Source organism: Salminus brasiliensis, chromosome 16, assembly GCF_030463535.1.
Source record: "Salminus brasiliensis chromosome 16, fSalBra1.hap2, whole genome shotgun sequence".
Taxonomy (NCBI): Eukaryota; Metazoa; Chordata; class Actinopteri; order Characiformes; family Bryconidae; genus Salminus; species Salminus brasiliensis.
Genome location: NC_132893.1, coordinates 34459910 through 34486091, shown reverse-complemented (window position 1 = coordinate 34486091; position 26182 = coordinate 34459910). Strand labels below are relative to the sequence as shown.

Sequence of the window (26182 nt, the reverse complement as noted above, 5' to 3'; positions counted from 1 at the left end):
TCTGAGGAATTTGGAGCCAGTCGTCTAGTTTGTCACTTGCCCGTCATAAATCATCTCACATAAAGATGATAAAATCTTTATTTTGTGAATATGGGGTCAGCTGTAACGTGTTAAACTAACCCACCCCTGTGAAGACTGGCTGGATCCCTCTCTGGGAGTTATGTAAAAGCCTTTAGGTTCAATCTAGAGAAATGTTTAAAAATACACTATGGACAAAAGTATTGGGACACCTGCTCATTCATGGTTTCTTCTGAAATCAAGGGTATTAGAAAGAGTTGATAATCCTGCTTTTGTTGAAGTGACTGTCTCTACTGTCCAGGGAATTAGATTGTGAAACATTGCTGTGGGGATTTAACTGCATTCCGCAACAAGTGCATTAGTGTACTCAGGATGTTGGATGATCACCACCCTACCTCCCCCCAAAAGTAATGGATGGAGCTCCACCATCATTCCAAAGAACACAGCTCAATGCTGGGGGGCTTTATACCCCTCTACTAGCCCACACCTGGCATTAGGCAGCATGGTGCCAATAGGTTCATGTTTATTTATCCTATTCTATTGGCAGTACTTTTCTACAGGGACTAGACACACAGCCCGCACTTGTACAGTTGTGTCAGCAACAGGGGCAACCTAACTGAAGTAGCTGAATGTAGTGGTGATTAGAGGGGGTGGCCACAAATATGTGGACATTGTCCACTATTCTAATAAATAAAGCAAAGAGACAAGAAAATTCCCCAAAAAAAGCATCTTTATTATTATTATTTTATCCCCCTCTCCAATGTCCAGCAGGGACAAAAGAGTAGACACTTCCAATATACACACCAAGTTTTTTTTTGTGTTTTGTTTTCTTTGGTACCTAAAAAAAACCCAACAGAAAAGTTAAGGCAACTACAGCAACTCTAAAGGTCTAGATGGTTTAAGTGCGGTAGCAAAGTCGCCACTCTCGAACGGTGGTTTCACAGCAGCAGTTGCAACTGCAAGACCACCCAACAGTCCAGCAAGGGGCCCCGGATTACACAATGGAGCTACACAAGAGAGTGACTATACACAGACACCACTACTTGAACAAGAACCAAAAATGCCAACATTGCTAACCATTGATTAAGGGTAATACCTAAGCAACTGCTCAGCTGGTAGACATCTTGCATTCGTCATTAGCAACATTAGCATGTTTGGTGCAACCGTCTCGAAAAGTAGCCTCTCACACCTATCTAACCAAATCATTCACTTTGCTGGAGGTGCTAGCATGTGCGACCCTATGTGCACTTATATACATTACACTGCACGCGTGGATGCTTGCGTACATCCCATAGCAGTACTGACCACCTCCAGTGCTGTAGTCCACCTGCAGTGCTGAAGTTACAACACTGACTACTGATAAAGTCCCTTTGTGAAACGTCTGCATAAAAGTAAATGGTTTACTGTAGAGAAACCCAAGATATGGTGGTGGTGGAGGAAACCAGGTGCTGGAAACGTACAACACAAATATAGCCATTATTTACTATACAAATCCATCAATGAAACTACAAGTGTGAGTTTTATAGATAAACGTTTGTAAAATACAGGTAAATCCACAAAACTAGGTTTTCTTTGAGTGCCATTTATTCACAAGCCTTCCAACACCCAGCACATACTCCCCTGTGCATTTTTTTCTATCTCTAAATCAATTGTAAACCAACAGCTAAGGAATCAAAACCACCACCAGATTTCTCCAGAACAGAGACTTAGTTTACACTTAACCATTTAATTATGCAGAAATTTAAAACCAAGAATAGTCTTTAACCAGCAATGGTACTTGCAACATGGTAAAGAGCTGGAGAATAAAGTCTCCATATTTATGACCAGTGCTAGTACTCCTTTTAATGTGGTTGCACAAAAATACAGGTGTAAATTCATGCAGTGCAGGTGGACCTACAAGCCCGAAGCTGTCCAACACTGATCTACAGCGAACAGCGGGAACGTCAGGGTTTTAGCAGGCTGGAGCGAAGCATGATGCGCTGCACCGGCTGACTGAACGCGCTCAAGTTTCACAGGAAAATTCTTAAGGTCTCGTTTCCAGCATTACAAGTTTCTCGCCCTTCGATTCCAGAAAAAAAAATAAACGGTCTAACTTCAGTGAGTTTTTAAGATACTGGTCCTTTAGTCACGGCAACCGCCACAGCAAAAACGGTAACTAAAACATTCCCAAAAAAAAAAGAACTTGAACTGGCCTGTTCAAGTCACGTCTAAGGGAGGGTCCCTATAAATAAAATAAAAAAATACTGTGTGTTGGTCAAGCAGTTAAATGTGGCTCATCAACCAATTATGTCAACAGTGCATGACCATCTGGTCCACTATTCGTTTAGTGATCAACTTAACTGAAATCAAATCAACTGCACTGCTTCATGAACTGAGGTTCATGCAAACATCAATAAATGCCATGTCTGGCCTGGGAAGTTTGTTAAATCCATAAGGGTAGTTAACTGCCCAGAAAGGTTGCTGCAGTTTGTTAGGGCCACTGGAGAATAGAGTATCCTAGTTACACTTCATCAGTATTCAACAACAGTGGTACATAATCCACCATACGGTGATCAATTACCCACTGCAAACATTGGGGGACTGTTTCATTAAGCCGAGTGTGGTGCAACACTACACTGGTCTCTCTGTACTTACAGCCAATATAGGAACTGTTCACTGCCGTTGCGTAAAGCTTTGAGCTGCTGAAAACGTTCAAAAGCACTGGAATGATGACCTCAAATATACAGAGGAAAAGAGAAGCTGGCAAAAGAGGACAGTCCCAAAAACCCACAAATTAAACTGGTCTGTTGTAGTGTAAAAAAGTTAAACAAAATAATGAAGGGTGTGTAGGGGGGCAAGAGCTGAAAAGCTCCACATCATTAAGGAGGAGGACTTTGTTGAAAGCTAGTCTCTTGATAATTGGACCTCACAAGATGTCATGTCATAAGGCTGCAAGTCTAATGAACTGTTTGAGGAAAGTATATGACCAGAACATAGACTTACTGAACCTGTCAACAAGAGAGGACACGGTTTCTTACCCCTTACACTGTCATTTTAAGGTATAGAAAGAAAAACCAAACAAAACCCTCCAACCTCGTTTGCAACCAAATACTAAGTGAATGTTTTGTAAAAGAAGGACAGTGTAGAAACATTTCTCAGAAGAAGGCTAATACTGCACTGTAATTGTTCTGTCACCTAAAAAAAAATTAAGTTATATACATAATTACATAAAAAAAAAAGTTTTTTCTTTGATGATTACTTATTTACAAAGAGGTGAGTATATTTAGATGGCAACAATTCATCTAGTCAGAAAATGAAAAAGGAAAAAAAAAAGAAACCTGTTCCAAAGGCATGTGACCTGATGCAGACACAAAGAATGCACATCAAACAATAGTCAATGCAGGCTGAAATGCTGCAAGCCAAGAATCACAGGCTCTGGCTTTAAAAAAAAAACAACAAAAAGTCATATACAAGTGTCTCCATTACAGACTGAACTAGAGACTAAAAAAAAAAAAAAAAAAAAAAAAAAAAAAAGGTAGCGAGGCAGCAAAAGAGGGCAAACGGCACCTAGCATCCACCTCTCTCACGTTTCTAAGCTGCAGATGGCAGAAGGTATAGCAGTCTTGCAGCGTCGGGAGGTTTCAGACGAGGATGACGTAGGTGAAGAGAGCCATGATGGCAGCGCTGATGAGGCCAGAGATGGGCACAGTCACAAACCAGGCCATGAAGATGTTCCTGAAGAGACGCCAGTCTACGGCCTTCCGGGAGCGCATCCAACCAACCGCAACCACGGAACCCACCTAAAAACAGATTAAAGGTAATTAGACCATCATCTGCCCTGTGCTCAGGCTTCAGTAACCCAGATCACAGCACATACAAAGATAAGGGACCCAGTTTCTCTTATACTGTACATCATACAGTCACAGTCAAGCAAAAACGGCATACTATGTACACCATGTCCAAATGTTTGTGGACACCCCTTCTAATAAACACATTTAGCTACTTTAAGATGCTTCGCTCATCTAGCCCATGCGGAGAAGTATTGGCAATAGGACTAATGCCAGGCGTGGGTTAGTAGAGAGGTAAAAAGCCCACAGCATTGAGTTGTGAAGCAGTGGAACTGTGTTCTCTAGAATGATGGATGGTGCTCCATTCAATACTTTTAGGACGAGGTGGGCTGGTAATCATCCAACACCACCCCACCTCATGACACCCCTGACATGTTTGCACATCAGCTGCATTCTAGTGTTAACACTTCATGACTACAGGAGTGATAGAAATGGTCCAAAATGATGAAGAAATTTATACCTTTCTTAAATGCAAATTTAATGTACCAATTTTGTGGGTGCCTGGTTGAGTGACTTTGAATTGTTATGACTGTGACTTAAGTGGTTAATAGTATAAAAAAAAACTGAAAAAGGAACTGGTTCAAAACAAGGAGTGGGTGACTAATATGCTGAATTACAGTGGTAAACAAGAAGAGGGGAAAAACCTATTCAAACATCCACCCTATTCAAATTGGTCCTGGCATTCGCCCTGTTTTGCATGAGCATTAGCTCAGTTCTGCATAGTGTGGTCTTTGGACCGTCACTCACCTTGCAGTGGGTGGTGGAGACAGGAAGACCGATGTTGGAGGCGACCACCACGGTGACGGCAGAAGCCAGCTCAATGCTGAACCCACTGTAATAAACAAAACAGAGTTTATTCCTCCAAAGTCTTTAAAGGAACATCTGTACACTTGGCTGACAACACCCCAGGCAGTTATTTCCAGTCATACAAGACCAGGCTCCTCTACTTGAATAGGGAGACACATGAAAAAAAAAACAAAAAAAAACAAGGCTCAAAGCAAAGTCATTTCAAAAACAGATTTAGAAATAGCTGGTAAAATCTGACCAAAAGTGCATAAACCCCTGAATCCGACTCAAAAGTAATATGTTTATCGTGTTGCTGCAGCTGGTACACAGGCACACATCACCACAACACAGGAGCCTTTCCCTGCTTACACATTTACCAGCAGGGCAAGTTCTTTTTATTGGAGGGTGGGACTTCCCGTAACAGTCAGCATGCTGAGCATTATGAGCCATCCTTTTCATATTTCAACCAGTGCACTGCCTCTTCCTCCAGTAATGAGTACATTCCATTCTATAGCCCTTCAGCTGTGTATCTGCATTCCCTACACACTGATCAAGTCAATGTGGCAAGCCATGGTTGTGTAAGAGTTGCCATGAGGCTAATGTTACTTACGAGTGAATGTGTTTGAGGTAAGGAATCATTCCTTTAAGAAAACTCTGTTTAAAACATCACCTATAAAGGTCATTAACCAAACACACAGTCTACAAGCAATGGGTAAACTTTAACTCTTCAGAAAGCGTCCGTCCTCCTGAGTAGGTAAATAGTTCCCTTTAAACAAGGGATGTAAATGATGCATTTATAAGACTTGTGAAGAGTATAATACTTAGGTGATGCTTGGCTACTGAGCAATATCTGCATTTTATAAATTTTAACGCACACATTAATAGATCATTTTTTTCTGCATCAGCAGATATGTACATTAAAAAGCCCCGAAAATAGGCAACAGGCACCCAATTCCATTATCCCATTATGTTCTACAGAGCCCTGCAAAGCTGATTATCCTGCTCCAGGTGAGTAAGGAGAGCTGAATCAGATGTGCTTGAGCAGGAAAAACAAAACAAAAAAATCCCCCAGTCTGAAAACTCTGCAATTGCGTATTTGAAGAAACTACTAGAGACATGGACACACATGCAATTGCCTAATGAGGTAAAGCTGGTACAAAGTTTAAAAAAAAGGTTCACAGACACATACCTAGAGGGAGTGATGGGGGTCAGATCCTTGCCCATGGTCTGGATGACTCTACGGCCCCAGACCCAAAGTCCAGCGCAGATGCCCACTCCGCCATACAGCAGCAGCCAGATTGGGGTTGGTGCATTGGACTCCACAGATCCACTCTGATAGACCAGCCAGAGCGCCACCAGTGGACCAATAGCATTACTGCAGGAGTAAATAGGGGGGGAAGGAGTGAGTCAGAGTTACTCAAATGTCTTTCTCAGGAATATAAAACACCTCTAAGGCTGGATTAGTCAGCTGTCTAAACAGTTTAACACATGTTATTTGCCTCAAGGATTCAACTACCTTTAGCTTAAGACCATTAAAACCAATAAACACAGTTTGGATTTGTAGAACCACCTTTCGGTCTTTCAAGTGTCTTTGATTTCCTAACTTCTTTAAGGCTTTTAACAGTACTAAGATAAACCTGCTCTCTGAGAGCAGCACAGACATGACATTTCCTTTACAGCTGCACAACAGGACAGCATCTACTGATGGGCAAACCAGTTATACATAAATGCATTTTAGGTGCTTCTGTTAAAAGCTGGCACAGCAAGTGTAGTAAGTTTTATTAGAGATGTTTTTTTTATTTGAGCCACAACTTGAAAATGGTACACGCTGTAATTATCATACCTGACGTCGTTTCCGCCGTGAGCAAAAGAACCGAAGCAAGCCGTGAGAATCTGCAGGAACTGGAAGAGCACAGAAACTTCTGGCTTGTCTGCCTCGGCTCTGTCCTCCTCCAACGAGCTCCTGCTGCTCTCCCGGTCCTCCTCACCCACTTCTAGGGTCACCTCTCCTTCTCCAAGACCATCAGGGGTGCCATGCTCAGCCACAGCGTTGCAGTAGCTTGTGTAGCTGTCCATTCGGATCCTCTTCCTCTCCTGCGTGCCTGCCTTGTCCTTGTCTCCATCTTCACAGGCCCGGAAGTCAGAGTCGCGGGGTCTGATCTCGCCGTGGAGGCCAATGATGGCCATGGTGTAGGAGGTGTAGCTGTTATTTCGGCGGATGGGCCGGTCTCCACCTTCACCCATGCAGTCACCCACTTTGGCCAGGTGCAGTTTGTGGAGCAGATCTTTGTAGAGGCCAGAATCTTTGTGGACTGTGTGGTACTGGCTGTAGCCATTGCTGGGCATGTGTGTTGGGCCGTTGTTGAACTGAACGTGAACAGTTTTATGGGCTGGTGAAAATAAATGAATGTTAGTTTGCAAGGCTGTAAGAAACAAAAAAAAAAGCATGCTTTTCATCCAAAGTATTGGTTGGTTATTAGTTGGTTTCAGCCAACTAAGAAAATGTACTGAAATTCTAAACGTTTATATAAATAAATATTAGACCAAATTTAGAACTGAAACATAACACCAAGTGCTTCCCCTCACAGGCATTACCATTGCTAGTCTCACTCTCCTTCATCTCAGCATCATCCGAGTCCCCGATATCGAAGGTCACTCTGCGCTCCTCAGGAGGAGCCACTGCTTGGGGGTTATTTGAACTCTGTGCGGCTGTGGCCTCCTCAGGAACCGGTTTGAGGATTGGACAGTGTGCCTCCACCATCTCCCTCTTCTCCATTAAGGGGCTCTCTGAGGGGCTGGAAGACTTGATTTCACCTTCAGTGTGTTTAAAGAGAAAAAACATGTAAAAATAAAAACCAATAAAATAATCAATTACACTTCCAGTTCAAGTCCAAGCATGCCTGCAGTGACGTCAGGATGCGCTTCAGCAGCAGAACTGTACAATTTGCAACATTCAGATTTGCTACAAGAACAGATGACGCCAAAAGGACACTGGTACTAAAATCTGTTTTTTTTTTGTTTAGTTTTTCCTCCATAGGTTACTAATTTTTTGCTTGCTGCTTTTTAACATTGCTGATACAGCACTGTAAACTCTGTAGCAGGATAATATGTAAAAATACATAATCACCAGACTTTCAAGGAGGCAGTGACTGAATTTAAAGGTTCATGGACTTACTAATGCGATTAGACAAGCAGAAAATGGTAATCAGTCAATAAGGTGACAGGCGTGTAAGAACAAGGAACTTACTCCAACTGTTTAGTCAGAATTGTGCAACACTGCCATGAGACATTACTGAAATGCCCAAGTACTGAAATAATTATGGTGGCGTAAACACAGCTGTGTCAAACTTATTTTATTATACATTATAAAACCTTCCTACTTCAAACTTCAACTGCACTGCAATTTCATCCAGAGTCTAGAGAGGTGCTTTGTAAAAAGTAACTCTGACCCTTCAGCAAAGTTCCTGCTGGAGTGTTTGCCTGCTAACTTTTAGTGTTGCCTTAACCCATTTTCAAGGCCGGTTGAACAAGCCAACATAACCTCTGACCATCATTCTGCATCCTCGTGATTAAAGCCATGTTAAATAGCTTTGACTGCAAGGTTGGTTTGACTGAATTATTATTATTTATTTTTTTTACATTTCCTTGGAACAACTTTAAAGATTGTTAAAAAGATTAATCTATCTTTAAAGTACTGAATCAGTAGTAAGCCATTTATAACTTACAATTAACCAACATGATCAGCCTTATACTGGTCCGATATAATCAGTTGCGACATCCCTAATGGCATGTGGTCCATTTTCGTCCAGAGCTATGTCAACACTGTTCAAGTCTTAAGACAAATCCTTAACCTCAGACAGTACTGTCTCAGAGTCAGCGTGGGATCTCAGAGTCCAAAAGCCAAAAGATCAATTACTGGATCACTCTGACCCAATTACATCATTGGCCCAGTCTCCTACACTGCCACAGACAGACTGTCCAGATGGACAAACCAACAGGATTCTTTATTAGGAAACACAAGTGCTAGCCTTTTGATGACCAATTAACCTAAAGGTGGAGTTTCTTGAAGTTCAAAGCAAGTGGCGTCTTCATTAAGCAACCCTGACAATTTTTAATCCAGGGTTTTAGGACTGCCATGTGACTTGGCGGACAAGGAACCAGGACAAACGTCATAAGTGGGTTCTTTCCACCCCCCAGATAAGTTGGCTCAACAATAAATGAGAAATATGAAAATCAGTGATAAACTGCTGTAAGCAGGTCGTGGCAGTGTGTTTGGGATTATGACCAATCATAACTATGTGCGGTGGTGACATCAGGGGATGGGTGGGTGGTGAAGTGTGAGTTTCAGACCTCATTAAATGGTCTGCTGGCTAAACTACAGCCACAGACAGCTGTCAGAACTTAACGTCTAAATCCGTTCACTGTAAGCACTGAGCACAACGAGGGAGACTCCATTGATTTTTCAAGAAAGTGCTCCAACCCACCCCCCATCTGGCTACTGGGGCTAATTTTTTTAACAAGAAGGAACCAAAACTGAACTGGAACTAAAAAGGTTTTCATATTGTGGGTTCAACATTATGTTGATAACATGATATCCTCATGTCCCAAGGCCAGGTTAGAGGGGATGATGCATTCATTTTTATTGTATCATTTATAGCACTTAATGAGATAATGGGAAATCAGACTCATTTATCTTCACAAATGAGGCAGATGAAAGGAGTCGTAATTTAATCATTACGACAATCAAGTCTACGTGGCAGTCTCCTTCACAACACATGGCTCTTGTTGTAAACACTGTACATACATACTGTAAATACATTATGTCAGCAAACTTATCCATTTCAAAACTATTTGTATTTTAGCAATGTGGTATCAATCATTATTTTATTAAACTGTTTCCTAACACATAAACAAAGAAAATGATTACTTACGTTCAATCTTTCTCTTAAGGCAGGGGCAAACAGCAAACCAGACGATGATGCCAGTGAGGATGGCGCATCCAATGGAAATGAGGAGGGTTCCCCACCATGGCACTTTATCAAATCCCATCACTGCAGACCCAGCGTCCACAGGAGAGTGGGCAGAGGCGGGGGGGAAGTGGACAGAAACCAGGGGAAGAGAGGAAAGGCGGTTTTGAGACAAGAGGCAGCATGCGCTACCATTACAGAACCTACACGGCATCAAGGAACGGTATGGGGTCAATCTTGTAATTCCTGATTGTTAGTAGCGGCGGAACAAAACCATTAGGACTGGAGGAGTGTTTAGGAAATGCAAAAAAATAGGAAAAAACAAGCACAGGTTGAGCAACAAACTGTGAAACCTGAGAAAAACTGCAGGGACTCAAATGAATTATCCAGTTAAAATAAAGAAATTTTAAAAACTCAAACAAGAAATCCCTACCGGTTTCTCTTATGGTAAGAACAGAACCTTCATATGCTTTCTTTCACAGTAGTTTTAAAAGGAATCCTATTCTCGAAAAGGACTCAATCTCTGCATACTCTTTGTATGAATGTTTATATTATAATTTAAAATCACTATACATATGTAATGGCTTACATTACATATAGGACTGATATTAGGACTGATGTGAACAAGGGGCATTAAAAGCAAATTCAAACTAACAGAGGAATATCAAAGCCACGTCTACAGCCAAGTGGCGAATCTGTCAGGTAGGTACAGAATGCTGGCGCACGGCTTGCCTGCATGCTTACGCAATAGCTGGGGTGATGGGAACAGCTCTGAAACGCAACGCTACTGTGCACATGAGCGGTCAGCGTCACAGATGTGCACCAAGGACACATGCCTTAAAAGGCTTCAGCAGGGTCACAGTTCCCTGTAGTCGCCCCCCCCCTCCTCCCTGTTCAAAGTAATCAGGAGAGGACAAAAAGAGTGAAGAGGGGGGGGGGGTAAAGTCCGGGTGTTCATATGGAGCGAGAGGTCACTTCAGTGCCAAGACTGCAGAAAATGTGACCAGCATACTGAGGGATGAATGCTGGCACAGAAGGCAGCCATCACAGACAGTCTCCCCCGGGACCACAACCACCACATGTTGACAGAAAACACAAGTCAGCAAAGCGGTGGAAAAAAGGAATGAAGGGAAGAGGTGGTGGTAATGGAAATATTCAGGACAAAACCATGGCCAAAAACAAAAAGGAGATAGCAAGAGAAGGAGGAAATTAAAGAACAAAGATGGACAGGGAAAGAAAGAAAGAGGCAGTGGGGACCAGACACAGAGAAAGGTGGACAGAGAAGAAAACATTTTTTTTTTGTTTTAAATCAGAATTAAAAAAAAAATTAAATGAATAGAAATAAAGAAAATCAGGACAAGTTGGGGAGGGGGATTAGGGAGAACCGCTGGCAGCGGCGTGAGTGAAGTAGGTGGAGTGGGCAGAAGGGCAGCGTGAGCTGGTTTACTCTCCTCTGCTGCGCTGACTCACTCCGCCGCACTCACATGCTCCTGCAGCACACTGCAGTGCGAGTGCATGCCACACTGCTGCGACGTGCTCCAGTTACGCAACTCTTGCTCTACTCCCCTGGAGAGGAAGGAGAAGGGGGGGTGGTGACGCATTTTTCAGTGGAGGACAGAAGGGGAGCCATGCATGCCCCTTCTCCTCTCCACCCTCTTAACCAGCATGAATCAGTATCCGCTGGAAGGAACTAGACAGGTGCGGCATTTGGACATCGGTCTAGACCGGAGGGGCAACAGTGGGCAACCAAAAATAAGAGGAGTGCTAAAAGGGGCAGCTTTGAAAGACCATTTGTTAGGCCAGCTTAGCTCAATTTCAACAGGGAGTCTGTTCAGTGCGCGTTACAACTTGGACACTGCAGGATCAGAGTGAACTAGGGCTCAAACAGAAATTCTAGGTTTTGAGGAAATAATAATAATAAAAACATATATAACTTGGTATTTATTACGTTCTAAATCACTCCAGAAGTTTCATCTTTTAGAATTAAATTGGTTGCGTGTCAGCCTATACTTTAATTTCTCTCCCACAAACAGGCTACCCATTTGTTTTATTGACATAACTGAAGGTTTTAAGTTTTAAAATTAAAACTATGCCTAAAATGCATTTACAAATAAGTATTGCAATAAATAGTGACTTTTTTTTGACAGTCAGCTGTTAAAGCTCCTATTCCTTAAACTCAAGGTCATGAACATAAAGTAATTTTTGTTCCATTTCAGGAATTAAAAAACAAAACAGCATACCACGCTGTTTACACAGTGTTTCATTATATCAGTTTTAGTGTTATATCAGTTTTTTGTAAGACCGTGAGAATCACCTCCATAATATACATGTCCATAAAGTAAAGAATAAAAATGCATTCAGCATAAGGAGGGAAATGCAGTTCTGCCAGAAGTAGATCAACATTTTGACGTAGTATCTCAAAATGGTGGCTTATAACATTAAAATTATGAATTTTACTCAATGAATAATTAATAAAATTCCTAGTCATTATTTTGGTAAAACAAACTGTTTAAATATACTGCTATAAAAAAGAAGGCAAATTGTGTGCCCCCCCCAACCATTTTAATTTTGAATTATCACATTTTAATACATTTGGCCCCATTTGGACCAGACAGTTACTAAACTGATTTGTTAATAGTTCTAAATTAACAAAAATCAATAATAAAGAATGTGAACCTACTTTTTCTTAACTAGTCGATTTTCAAATATTCCAACACTTATGCTCAGAGTCTTTATACTGGCCACATTAAACATGTCAAAATATATAGGTCAGGTCCTCGTGTTTACTGTGGGCTTTGTCCAGAAGGCACGGACTGTTTGGATCTACGCAACACCTCTGAACAAACAGTCCCCAAACAAAAGAGGCGAGGCTAGACCGCAGGCATACTGTGGGATGAATGAATGAGAGTGGATTGCAGCCCAACTTAAATTCCACTTCCTGGGCCTAACCGCCTCCCATAAACCCCCGCTAACCCATGGTCTGCTTTACACAATAACAGGGGTTGTGTTTTTCCACAGAGAGTGAAGTGCCATTCTTCATTGCAGTGACAATCTGATGACTGTTTTATGATTCAGGAAGATAAGGGTAGTAACGTTAGACGAGGAGTTACAGACTGGATCACATGTTTCTGAAAGTATGTGTGTTTGCACTGCAGGACCTAAATGTTCCCAGTTTGGCAAGGTTTGTGTGAACATTCAAACACTCAACTTTGCCAAAGTAAACATGTTTACAAATGTATTTCTAATCCTATTAGGTGTGGTCAGAGTAACAATAGGTAATTTGTGGTTTGGCATGACAATGGGAAGTAATAGCCTATTAAATCAATGAAATTTGTTCTATGTAAGATCAGAGCTTAAAAACTGGCTGAGGGTTACAGAAGTGGCTAAAACAGAAGGGATATGTGCAGGTAGATTTGTTTTAACCATTTTAAAAACAGTTTATGATGTGTTAAGCCACCACATACCAATTTAATTACAAGACAGACATTTGAGATGCCCCAAAAGATCCCTAGTAGCCAAAAGTCTGGATTTGTGAAAACTAAAATTAGATCATGGTTAACTTGGCCAAGACTGCCAATTCTCCAAATCAAAATTTAACTGGTTTGAAGCTTGCAGAACATTTCCATGGTTAAAAGTACATTTTAACATTATTCAAAATACCACCTATGCCTTACTGCTGAAGCACCTTAATAGAGACTTATTTGTGTAGCGTTGAGCACTACGGAAGTTTAGGTTTGGTCATTATCAGACAGCCAAACCCTTCTTGGCATTTATATTTGGCTTAATATTGACACACCCAGAGTATATACTACAAAGACTAGTTTCAAGGACCTACAAAGTTAGCTCAGAGTTGAGCCTATTATTTTCCCCTCATGATTTTACAGCTTCATTGTCACAGAATGACTTTGTGGATCATCTCACTTTTAAAATGTAAGGTATCGTTTTTATTTTGATGAATTGCCTCGTTTCTGATTGAGAACTTGGGTCACCACAAACTTGTATTAGTTTGCAGTCACAATAAAGCCAACAAAACAGCAGACCATGAGGTCAGTCACCCCTGTTATTCAGTTTACTCTAGATCCTCAGTGTGGCCATGGCACCCTGCTGTTCCAAAGGGGAATCGGACTAGAAAATTTGCATTACAGCTAAAGTACACATTCAGATTGTGAATATGGGTGGTTGCTGAAGCCAATCTTCTTAAGAGAATTCGTCCTCCTTAAATGAATGATTACCAAGCTACAACAGCTATATCATTTTATAAAAGCATGCCTGGTCAAGCAGTATGCTTTACAATCTAAAAATCAAACAAACAAAGCACAAAATAAAGTTAAATAAACTTGGACACCAGTGCTTGTTTTGTTTCAAATGCTTACAAATGCAAAAGGCTTATTTGCATAATAAAAGAATGGATGGCATGGATGGGGAGAACGTTCCAGGCAGAAGGGCTGAATAGCTGCTTACCCATTCAGTAAAAGCAGGGCGGGGGTATTTCTGGCAGAGAGTTCACATGATTTACAAACGTGTTGAGTAGCAGTAAAGCCAGGAGCAGCTTTAGTAACTGTATATGGGTCTTAAGTAGAGGTCACTAGCCTTTACATGCCTGTCTCCTTCTGTATCCTAGTACAGCATGTCAGAGCTTCTTGTCTGAGGACTTACTTTACACTGTACTCCTACACTTCACCCGTTTTCTTCCACACAGGCCTGTTAAAATAATAAACCCAGAACAGGGAGGGGAGCTACAAGAAATGGGACAGTCTCACCACAGTGAGGAAACGCTGCCTGTTTATAACTGGGCTGAATTTTTATAGGTTCTGTCTGACTAGGAAGCCATTTTAAGCACAGAGTAGTCAAACGGCAACTGCTGGAACACAGCTTTCCTCATAGTAAAGCACCTACACTAATTCTAACCATATATTTGTATTGGAAAGTCTTAAGTAACGAAGAGATACAGAGATACTTGCTATTTGGGGGGGTCTGAAACTGTGTGACATCTATAACCATGGCCAAAATAACACTGCTACACAGCAGAAAGGGTCACCTTCAAGTCTGATTTGTCCATACTTCAAACATAATCTAAATGTTCAGTTGAATGTACCAGGCTATGCGTCTCAACTCTGAAGGGCAGCAGATGTCCAGGAGACTTGAACTAACCAATGGCCTGCAGTAGCCCTTGAGGTGTGGGAGTGAGGAACACTGTTCTTAGAACGATTAGACTGCACCCAAGTGAACTGTGCCTGGAGGCCATTTGAGAAGGAGGAGGAGGAGGGAGGGGCCGAGGGAGATCCATCAACTGCTCTGCTCTACTGCTCCTGAGGCTAATCCCAAAGCAGATGAAATGGCGAAGTCAGTGAGTGTGGCCAAAGCATGGGGCTAATCCTCACGGTAATCTGGTTCCATTATGAGCGACTACGTGGGCCAGAGACTGCGAACCCTGCAGGCATCTGGAGGAGAACACGTGTCTTTCTACAAATTAAAATATGTGCATGTGTGCGTGAGAGGGGGACAGACTGATTTGAATAGAGAGGCTGGCCTAACAGTTTTGCTTCATAAGTTGATCACGGTGTCGAACAGGTGATGAAACAGGAGTTGTGGCATGGATTGTATGGTGGAATGATTTCGCAATGTCTAAATGAGCTTCAGAAAACAGGCCTATTCTTTGTTTTGATGGATCTGCAAACCTAACAGCAATTACTGAAGTAATTACACTGCATTTTATGGCTTAAATTAAACCACACCAAGTTAAGATTATGTGGGCAGACCAAAATAAACCAATAATTTAGCAAGAATGTGTAGTCAACATGTTGGTCATGTGTCTGATTATGTGCAAATTCAGTAAGTTCCTTCTAGGACTGTTGACAGTCTTGGTCCACCGATATGTTCGCATTTCAGATGCAGCTGAGTGGAATAAGGTTTTATAGAATTTTCTTTCTGAAGCCATAGGACGTCTAACTTAACCTGAATTTGACAGCCTAGACACTAAGTGAGAGTGTGTGGGCCTAATGGGGTATGTGATGCTATGTGCACGTGCATATGATGCACCTTTCCGTGCCTACATGTACACACTCCTACGTGCGTATCTCTGGCCTGTAGCCTTCATATACGGCCCAGGCCAGGTGACTTCTTGAATTGCTGAGCCCTGTAGGTAGAAGAAAACAAAAGGAGCAAAAAATTGCTCATTTAATAGGGTTCCAAAAAATTTTAACTGCAAAAAAAAATAATAAAAAAAAATAAAAAAGTATGCACAGCCAACAGCACTCAAAAAGTGGTGCTTCAACACAGCTACTACTGAACTGACGAATGAAGATTCTGTTTGATGGACGACAACTCTAGTCCACTGTTTTTGTCTTTCCTCTGCGTTCAAGAAGGGCAGAAAAGGCTGATACAGAGGTCAACAATAGACACCACAAGTCCATCTCATTTGCTCTCCGCTGAGCTTCCCCCAGAGCCCACTGGTTAGACACTGTTAACTCCTAACACTTAACAACAGCCTGGTTTCACAGCCTGGCCTGAGGTGGGCATCAGGTTAAGGAAAAGGGGTTATTTACAAACACAGGCTGCTGAGGTGTGCAAGGTGAGACTACTGGAGAATGATACTCACTCGGTGCGCCAGTAAACATGATGGAGAACAGGTTGATTCCCATGGTAACGGCATAGAAGACAGGCAAGGCTTTCAGGCCATTGGGCACCGGATCCTTCTACAGAACCAAAACACACACAACCCCACTTAGAAACCAAACACTTGTCATAGATAAAGACAAAAGTACAGCCATTATCATATCAGGTTACGATGTGTGGCTTAAACTGAGGGAGTGTTGCTATAATCCTGGCATTACAATCAAAGACACTGACAAAGGGAGAGAAGAGGGCTCTCTTCCCAAAGAGAAAGAAACTGCTTTTTCCTCTGGCTTGAATGACCTTGTTGTGGCGTCTCAGCTATTACATTCATTCAGTGGCTCAGCATGACGCACAGATAGATAAAGGAGGCAAAGATTTGATGCTTCCTGTCCTTACCTTCTGCAAGATAAACATGCGGACAAAGTAGAAGAGAATAGCAGACATCAGGCCAGAGAGAAGAGGGGAGAGGAACCAAGAGGCAACTGGGGACAAAAAAAGAAAATGTAAGGGCACAGTAGTTAAGACACTGAAACTCCTCCTGTAATTTAATAATAAAAACACTACAGGAAATCAGGCTTCACTACCACAGAAAGGCAATGTATAAACCCAAGAACACTTCTAAATTACTTAAAATGTCAATATCCCCTATTGACTCACCAATTCGGAGAAGCTGAAACCACTGGACTCCCTGTTGGCCTTTCGCAACCAATGAATAGCCAATGGTGGCTCCCACAATGCAGTGCGTCCCAGAAATGGGGAGTTTCAGGAAAGATGCCACTAACTGCCACACAGCAGAGCCTGATGTGAAAGGGATGCAAATAAAGATCAGTCCAAATGTAAAGACACACCATTTAAGAGCATAATTTAGTAAAACAATGACAACAAATGAAAGCAACTTGGGTATGTATATATGCCTTAAGTCTCTCCCACATGGTGAGGTATACGGTTTATTAATTCAGCAATGGTATCGGACTGTTATCGGGTACCCATATGCAAAGTTTATGTATCGTATCAGAAAAAGAAAAAAGAAAAAGCGTATCGGTGCATCCCCAGTACCGGTGCTTCATTCTAGCCTTGTGGTTTGATGTTGGTACACCATGAATTATGGAAATAAGCTATAATATGTATAAAATGAATCATTAGAAAAGATCCACTCACCAACCATGGCGCTGACAGACCCAGCCATTAGAACATGTTCTGTTCCGTTGTACATGTTCACGTCGATGATTCCTTTCCGTATTGTCTCGCTGACCTTGGCTCCCAGCATCACTGAGCCCAACGTCTCAAACACAGTAGCAAGAACGCAAGCTACCTTTAGGGTGACCACGCCAGAGCCCACCGCAGTGCCGAAGGAGTTAGCGACATCATTGGCGCCAACGGAAAAGGCCAGGATGAAGGCTATGATGAAACCGACTATCAGCAGCCACATGTAGTCAGTCATTGGCATCTGGGCAGCCAGCCCAAGGGTGCTCACCAAGGTTACAGTGGCCAAAGTTGTCGACACCATTGTGTGCAATAGATTTTTTCTTTTTTCAAGTTATAAATTAAGTTTATACTTTACAATCTCAACACAAACAACTTTCAAATCTAGTAAAGCCCTTGTTTAAAGAAGCACACTAGAATTGCTTAAATAACTGAGGTACTAGTGTTTAAGTTTTGTTATTTTATGCCCCAAACCTACCTACCTTCGCCCTCGGCTAAAACAGCAATTTAAAGCAACACAGACACCAGCAAGAGAATCTGCACTGCCGTGTTTTAAACTGATGTGTAATGCTGAGGGAGAGGGTGGAGTGAGGGGGCTATTGCTATCCTCTGAAAAGACTAGTTCTGCTACAATGTGTTTTGGTTTGGGCGATTAGGCAGACGGAACGGACATCCATTGTGCAACAGACAGGATGGGTGAATGGAAGCTCATTCCTGAAAAGGAGAGAAAGAGGAAAAAATAGGGAAGGTTCCCCATGTTACATAACAGCTTACCCATGAGGACCAACTCAAGCTGTATTTAGTATTACAAGTGGTTAAAGCTTGAATGGATCTTTAAATTTAGTTTATTACTTTAAATGCCATGGGACTAGTAAGTCAATTAAAAGACATCAAGTAAAATGAAAGTAAGACAAATATCAAGACACAATGCAAAGTAGGGGTAGAAATACAATGAACACACATAGTTAGTGTGTAGGTTTAGGGCCAATCTTTTAGCTACTGGCCATTACAGGACAACACAAAGCATTGCTGTTGTTAAGTGTTTCCCAACATGAATGAATCAGGCAAAAACTCCACTGTGCTGTTCTTGCATTACAAATATTGTGCTTTTATGAGTGTCGAACTAATGTTAGAATAACCAATATACTAAAATGAATCTATTTGATTACAGCATATCAAATCAAACAATTACTTTCTGGAATTTACACACTTAAGTTTACAATGTTTATCTAAGCTTTAACACTGAACTCTCTCCACACAACAAACAACGCTACATTTACAGAAGTAAGAAGCAGCATTTCTTCATTTAATTTCTCAAATCTCTGGCCTGAGGTTGGTTGTGCTTTGATGTCTGCTTTCCAAAGCACCAGCTGTATCAAAAACAAGATTGAGCAACCAGAGCTTTGTGGGGCAAACTTGTATTTCCTGGCATTTCCGATTTGAAACTATTGCAGAGCTTTCTAAATATATTCTGAACAATTTGTAAACAGGCCTGGTAGTTGCTAATAAGCAGAGGTTCTGTTTTGGAGTGACTGTCTGATTGCTCTGATGTTGGGTCAAGTGTCAATTCATCACCCACCCCCCCAGACAAAAGCAGATCCCTTCCCCCAAACAAACCAGATGGGGGCACATGTTACCATTAGTTTTATGCAGGATGCTTGGACAGAACCTGTATCTACAGAAGCCTAAAAAATCTTTTAGGAAATGAATCAGCTATAAATGCATCAGTTTTAATAGTCCAGCAGTGAGCCGGTAACTTTCTACTAGATGGTGCACAGGCGCCATTCAAGACCAGCCTTGTACCAGTAATAGGAGGGGGAAAGTAAGCTCACTGACGCCCCCCCCCCCTCCACTCCTCATCATGTGACATTCCACACCTACCACTGTTAAATAATAAACAATTTCCTAACCTGTAATCTACCACAATTACAAAATCCTGGCTATTCATCTAAATAGTACGTCTGGGGCACAAACCGAGTCCAGAGAGAGACAAAAACAAACATGCTAAGTAGGAAATGTTCACAAACAATGAAAGTAAAAGGCATGTTAGTGTTTATTCTGCAACACAATTGTAGTCTGTAGTTTTCTGCTTAAATGGGAATCCTGCTGATTTTAAACCCCCCTGTATAATTCAGTGTTTGAGTGTAAACAGTAATTCAGACTGGGGGTTTATTGTGAAATGGTTCATTGTAGTGAAACCTGACTGATTTCTTTACAGTGGTGATTATGGGAACCAGGGCTCATCAGGATTCAATGCAAATAGTCATATAATTTACTATCCAAATTCTTCAGTGAACCTACACATCTTTTAAATGTTGATAGGCAATATAGTAACAATATGTTCAAAACATCTTTAGGAGCAACTTTGCCAGATTTAACTTTATAATGCAGGGCCCAAATGGGGGCATAATATTTTAGAAGGGCCAGGAGACCATATACACGCACACAGTATATATGTAAATAATAACAGTATAGTTTAATATACTGAATATGCCTTTAACCATATTAGCCTATACATAATTTGTAAAACACTAAAAGGTTCTATATTGTATAAATATGCAATTTCTCCAATTGGATGAGGGAGATTCTGGATGTACCTGTTTTAGAGATGCTTGGTGTTTTGTTCCAAATATCTTTAGAATGGCATGTTTCACATTAAGGTAAATCACATTAAACCAAATGTCCTGTTTGCATCTTAAAGATTCATGAATTATGAAGGTTTGAAAAAACAATGTGTAATTCCCCTTTAAATGGTGTCCAGCTCCCTGCCAAACCCAAACCACCAAGTCATATGACTACTTATTCACAGGGAGATCATTTTCCAGACTGCCCAAGTTCACCAAGTGCATCCAAATGATATTCTTTGCTACATGGAATTATGTTACACATTAAAATGATGAATTATCAGAGAACACAAAGAGCCGCATTCGATCAAGGCAGCCTTTGTTCTCTATAAAAAAGGTAACGTTTTTATTGTACCTGCATGATCATCTTTTCAGTGCCCTTGAGTTTTCCTTACAGTAACACATTTGTCACACGCTGATGGAAGTTACCACAAGAAACAGACCTAGACCTTTCTAAAAGCCATCTGGTTTGGAAACCAGATGAGCGATTAAGGCTTACAGTTACTCCTTAATGATGCAACAGTTCGCATCGTCACATATTACACAATACTGCCGGCATAAAGTGTTTCACCTACTCTTCATTCAAGCTGTAGCGTCAGCTGAGCTTGTGCAACTAAACCCTCTGGAATTTGCTAGCAGAATAAGTATAACCCCAGCCCATTTTCACTGCACTACGGACACACTTTGATGAGTCACGATTGGAGATCGGTTGTACTACAACTTAAAAGCAGACCGAGTCGATAACGCAAACAATCCTATTTACTTTGGTTTCCTAGTCCTGCGTCTAGTGTTTTCCTGTTAAAGAAAGACCTAGAGATAAGAAAGAGTACCAAAAAGCACAGCATACTGTTACCTGGTGTTTCCAAAACTACCTTACACTCATACTGAATTTCCTACCCACCAACTTCTATCAAACATCCCCGGTATAAACAAAACCATTGTTCATCAGTATGTGACATCTGGTACTGCCTTATGTCAAATTCCCCACTCCAAAGGCCATGCTTTTACACGATATTTAAACTTACAAGGTTTTACCCTGTGACGCCCAGATTAGGATGGGTTCCTCTTCTGAGTTTTGAGTTCCTCATTATCACATAACGATACACAACTTAAATTCGCATTAGTTGTAAATAATTTTATAATTATTACACACATTGCGTAAATATTTACACATACAATGCCAATACCATGCATCAGAGACACCAAGTCAGGCTTACATATTAGCTTATGGCCAGCGAATTAGATCAGCTTTTGTTTATGTAGCGTTTCTACATTCGCTTGCTGTATCGAACAATGTATTAAGATTAAGAACAGCACTTCTACTTTGAGAAGCTTTACAAACATGTGCCCTGCTTTTTTGGCAGTTTTACAATAAAGTAACAACACAAAGACATTCAACACCAGAATAGTTATCTTTCCTGACAATTAAGAAGTCAAAATCAGCCCCGTAGAAGCATATTTTTGACAGCTGGCAAAAAGATATGAGTACAATGACTAGTTCACAGACTGTGCTGCACTAAACCCAATTAAACAGCACTTATGAGGTACTCTCTGCTATTAGTTCAGGGGTTGGCGCTAGTATAGAGAACATTTACCACTGTAGTTATAAAAGCATAGCAAAGTTATTACAATGCCAAACAATGCCAATCTTCCTTCCTCAGTGGTTTTCTGAGGACTTGGTGTTAGCCCTAGTTGTGGCATATTTCACAGCGATTTAGTCCCAGACCGTTTCTTGTGATCGGACAGTTATTAAATGATATTTAATTCACTCGTGAAGCTTAATGTAGTTTTTAAAGAGGATAAAGGTGCACGTATTTTTGTCACTGTACAGCGAAGTGTGCCCTCCGCATTTAACCCATCTGGTAGTGAACACACACTCTCACACACACACGTTAGGGGCAGTGAGTACACACACACACTCCCAGAGCGGTGGGCAGCCAACTCCAGCGCCCGGGGAGCAGAGAGGGTAAAGGGCCTTGCTCAAGGGCCCAACAGTGGCAGCTTGCCGAGCCCGGGAATCGAACCCACAACCCTGTTATCGAGTAGCAAATGGATAAAATTGCATTACTACTATCCACTCCTACATCTTAGGGAGTGTTTTCTTCAGGGTCTTGGTTCCTCACTGCGGTTTCCTGACATGTGAGAGGTTGGTGCCAGCCTAAGTTGTGGCAAAGCTGTGCAGCTTTAGGAAAGTAGGAGCACAATGACTCTGCACCCGTTCTCCTCCTGTGCTGTGCTGTGCTGCACACAATGCAATCAAGGGGGGGTTAAATAGGGTGCACCTTTTGAGATTTTAGGCACAGTCAATACATACAGGACATCCTACAGCTTTGCAGCACGACACTGATAAGCTGTCATTGTTTCTGGCCGCACACACTGTTATTAGGAAGGGGTCTCCTCCAGGTCCTTGGTTCCTTCGGGGGCTCTCCTGCTGACACTGCCGACCTTGGCCAGCTGCTCTGGGCTGACAATGACTGGACTGGTCTGGTCTGATGTGCATTAAACAGCTAAACAGCAGCTAGCTGCCTCTTTAAACGGTCAGATAGCTGTTAAGCTAAAGCTAAGCTAAGCGCGAGACCGGCCGGCTCCTTCTTTACGCGCTGCACGTGCCGTTACCGAGCGACTCATTCAGAATTCCGCGCTTAGCAACAAGCTAGGCTAACCGTTAACGACACGAATCATCGAAACACGACGTAAAATCACATTTTAAGGGTTTAAAAAAACAAATTTAACGTTATTCAAAGGATTTAAGCAGAATTAGAGCAGTTTTTCACTTCGGTCTTGTGAAAGCCGTTAGCGGAGCTAAAGCTAACGCACGCTCGCGCCAACGCGGCGCGCCAAATCGCCGAATTAACGCACGAATTTCACACTATTTCGGTTCAAATTGAGGATAAATGTATAAAGAAACGCCTTTTAATAATAAATATAAAATATTTAAGGTGTTACTCACCACGCGGAGAGAGATGGTAGGTGGGGATTTTGTAGGTTTTCGATGTTTCCTGGTCAGAAGCCGCTCAAAAACGAGCTGGGCGCGAGACTGAATTTAAAATTTAAATAAAAGATTTTTTGCCCAGAAATCACAAAAACTGCGAGTCAAGTCGGACATAAATACGAAATCAAGTGGCTCACGGTGTCTGTGAGCTGTTAAACGCGCTCTACGACCTTAAAAATAAAGATAAAGCCCGTTAGTCAGACCGCCTCGCTCCGCTCTTATGAGCACCCTGGCCGCGCGTCTCGCGGAGGCGGATGTTCCTTTTTTTTCTCCTCTCTCTGACGTCACGCGTCCCCGCCCATTCTCCTTATATGGCGAACAGACATAAATAAAAGGAGAATGAAATAAATAAGTGCTGAACTGCACCCGACTGGTCCTGACTGGTTAGCTACGCCCTGCCCCGACCGCCTGACTGCCCGGCCTGCCTGCCTGCCTGCCTGCCTGCCTGCCTGCCTGCCTGTCTGTCTGTCTGTCTGTCTGTCTGTCTGTCTGCCTGCCTGTCTGTCTGTCTGTCTGTCTGTCTGTCTGCCTGGCCTGTCTGTCTGCCTGCCTGCCTGTCTGTCTGCCTGTCTGTCTGTCTGTCTGTCTGTCTGTCTGCCTGCCTGTCTGTCTGCCTGTCTGTCTGTCTGCCTGGCCTGTCTGTCTGCCTGCCTGCCTGTCTGTCTGCCTGCCTGCCTGCCTGTCTGCCTGTCTGCCTGCCTGACTGTCTGCCTGCCTGCCTGCCTGCCTGCCTGTCTGCCTGCCTGACTGCCCGGCCTGCCTGCCTGCCTGCCTGTCTGCCTGCCTGCCTGCCTGCCTGCCTGTCTGTCTGCCTGTCTGTCTGTCTGCCTGTCTGTCTGTCTGCCTGGCCTGTCTGTCTGCCTGCCTGCCTGCCTGCCTGCCTGCCTGCCTGTTTAATTGCCTCCCTCTCTCTCATTTCCTTGACTGTATTTATTCTCACTGAAATTATAAGTGTTAGGTGTTTTTAGACAGTATTCTTCTCTGTGTTTGTTTCTGTGTGTTTCTGTGAACACACCTAATCTACATGCACACATTAGTGTGTACTGAGCTGAGGCTTTAGGCACCTACAGCACATTGTCTAGCTAGATATTTACAGATATTTTGTTAGTTTTGCTAGCAGGTGAACATAAATCCAGTAAATAATAATAATAAAAAAAAAAGAAAGTAGTGAGATCTTGTCGGTGAGCTAGTCTGAAGAGCAGAGCTCGGCTCCTCCAGGGTTCTCCTGGACGCCCCCCAGTCCAGCCAGCACAGCGTGGAGGATGTGTTCAACTCCATCAGCAGCAGCAGCAGCAGCAGCAGCAGCTCACCTGATTTACCATCATTAAGCCCTGATTTACCACCAAACCAGGTGCTGATCTGAGGAGAACTCTAAATAATACTAGACTCCATGAGAGAGGAGAACTTTGGAGATGTTTTAATGATGAACACAGTGATGGAGAACCACAACTTTTTTCATGCATATATATATATATATATATATGTGTGTGTGTGTGTGTGTGTGTGTACAGTACATATAGAAACATCTTTTTTTCAGAATTTCCACTATTTTGCCATCACCCACATTACATCCACAAACTCAAAAGACACGTGTAGGTTCACTGGTGGGTCACCTGCTTTCTATCACCATCACAATCACCTCCACTGTAAAGAAATGTCAGTCTGTACGTCTTTCTATAATTAAGCATATCACCCCCCACTTTGAATGATAACTTCACAACCACTGATTTATGCAGAATTTGGGAAAACAAATAAGATAAGATAATGCTTCATTAGTCCCAAAGTGGGGAAATACACACAGCATCACAGCAGCAAAGGAAGAAAAGTAGATACATTAGCAGTATATACACAATATAAATAATACAAGTCAAAACCTTTGAGACAAACAATATTATTTAATTGCACATGGGGGGGGGGGGGTATTGCACATTGTAAACAACAACAGAGTCCAACTTTGAATGAGAATTAAAGCATAAATGAATTCATACATGATGTTAGATGTTCATCCTAAGTGCAACTTCACAAAGCGTTGTCACTTTTTAGGGGCAGTGGTGGCTCAGCGGTTAGAGCATAACAGGGTTGTGGGTTCGATTCCCGGGCTTGGCAAGCTGCCACTGTTGGGCCCTTGAGCAAGGCCCTTTACCCTCTCTGCTCCCCGGGCGCTGGAGTTGGCTGCCCACCGCTCTGGGTGTGTGTGTGTGTGCTCACTGCCCCTAGTTCACTAGTGTGTGTGAGTGTGTGTTCACTACCACAGATGGGTTAAATGTGAAATAGCTTTCACAGCTTGGTGGACTGGTACATAGGAAGGCCGACCCCTCTGTACGTGTACACGGATGGGCTGTTTCCGATAATAAGGACACACAGTTCCCTCCTCTCTGGCTGCTTTACTATCACTGCAGGTGCTGCGTTCTCCCTCCTCAGCTGAAAGTGAAGCTAGGAGACTGCACCCTCTGAACACACACACACACTTACACACACACACACACACACACACACACTAATGAGGAGCTCAAACACAGTAGACTACACTATCCACGCTGCTCCTGCAGCCTTCTCCTGAAACCAAGGGCATGAACAGAGAGTTGGTCACTGATTACTGCAATAACAGCCTGTACTCGTCTGGGAAGATCTTACACTACACCATGGAACATTAACATTGGTGTGAGGAGGATTTGATTGCATTCAGCCTCATGAGAGCATTAGTAGGGTCAGGTACTGATGTTGGATGATTAGTTCTGACTCTCCAACTCATTCCAAAGGTAGAGGATGGAGGTTTATCATCACTACAGAGACCTCACAGCCCAATGCTGGGGGGATTATTTATACCCTTCTAGCTCACGCTCGGCCTTGGGCATGGTGACCTTAGGGGTCACGTGCTCATGGCTGAGCATGTGACCCCTTCGAGAACATCCAGAGTACTTTTCCATTGGGATTGAACAAGCTGTGTATGTCAAACAGCTGAATTCACTCATTAGAAGGGGGGGTCTGGATACTTTTGGGCATCTTGCTCTCCAACCTCTCCTATATGAAAGATGTCCAGGAGAAAAGGCCTGCAGACATCTAGTTTGGACATCTAGTAGACCCCATTTTCTATATTTTCTGTGCGAACAGGTCAATCACTGACTGTAAACTGTACAGGCAGTAATCTAC

General features: G+C 42.4%; 1 protein-coding gene across 1 annotated transcript; it reads right to left on the bottom strand.

Annotated features, from left to right (window-relative positions):
* Positions 1–730: 730 nt before the first annotated feature.
* On the bottom strand, positions 731–23256 carry slc20a1b (solute carrier family 20 member 1b). Its single transcript, XM_072658433.1, has 11 exons — positions 22991–23256; positions 17372–18130; positions 16871–17011; positions 16610–16695; positions 16197–16293; positions 9563–9682; positions 7227–7445; positions 6475–7021; positions 5821–6006; positions 4593–4677; positions 731–3797 (listed from the first exon to the last, which is right to left on the bottom strand). Exons 2-11 carry the CDS (start codon positions 17718–17720, stop codon positions 3639–3641), a joined length of 1989 nt encoding a protein of 662 aa, XP_072514534.1. The 5' UTR covers positions 17721–18130; positions 22991–23256; the 3' UTR covers positions 731–3638.
* Positions 23257–26182: the final 2926 nt, after the last annotated feature.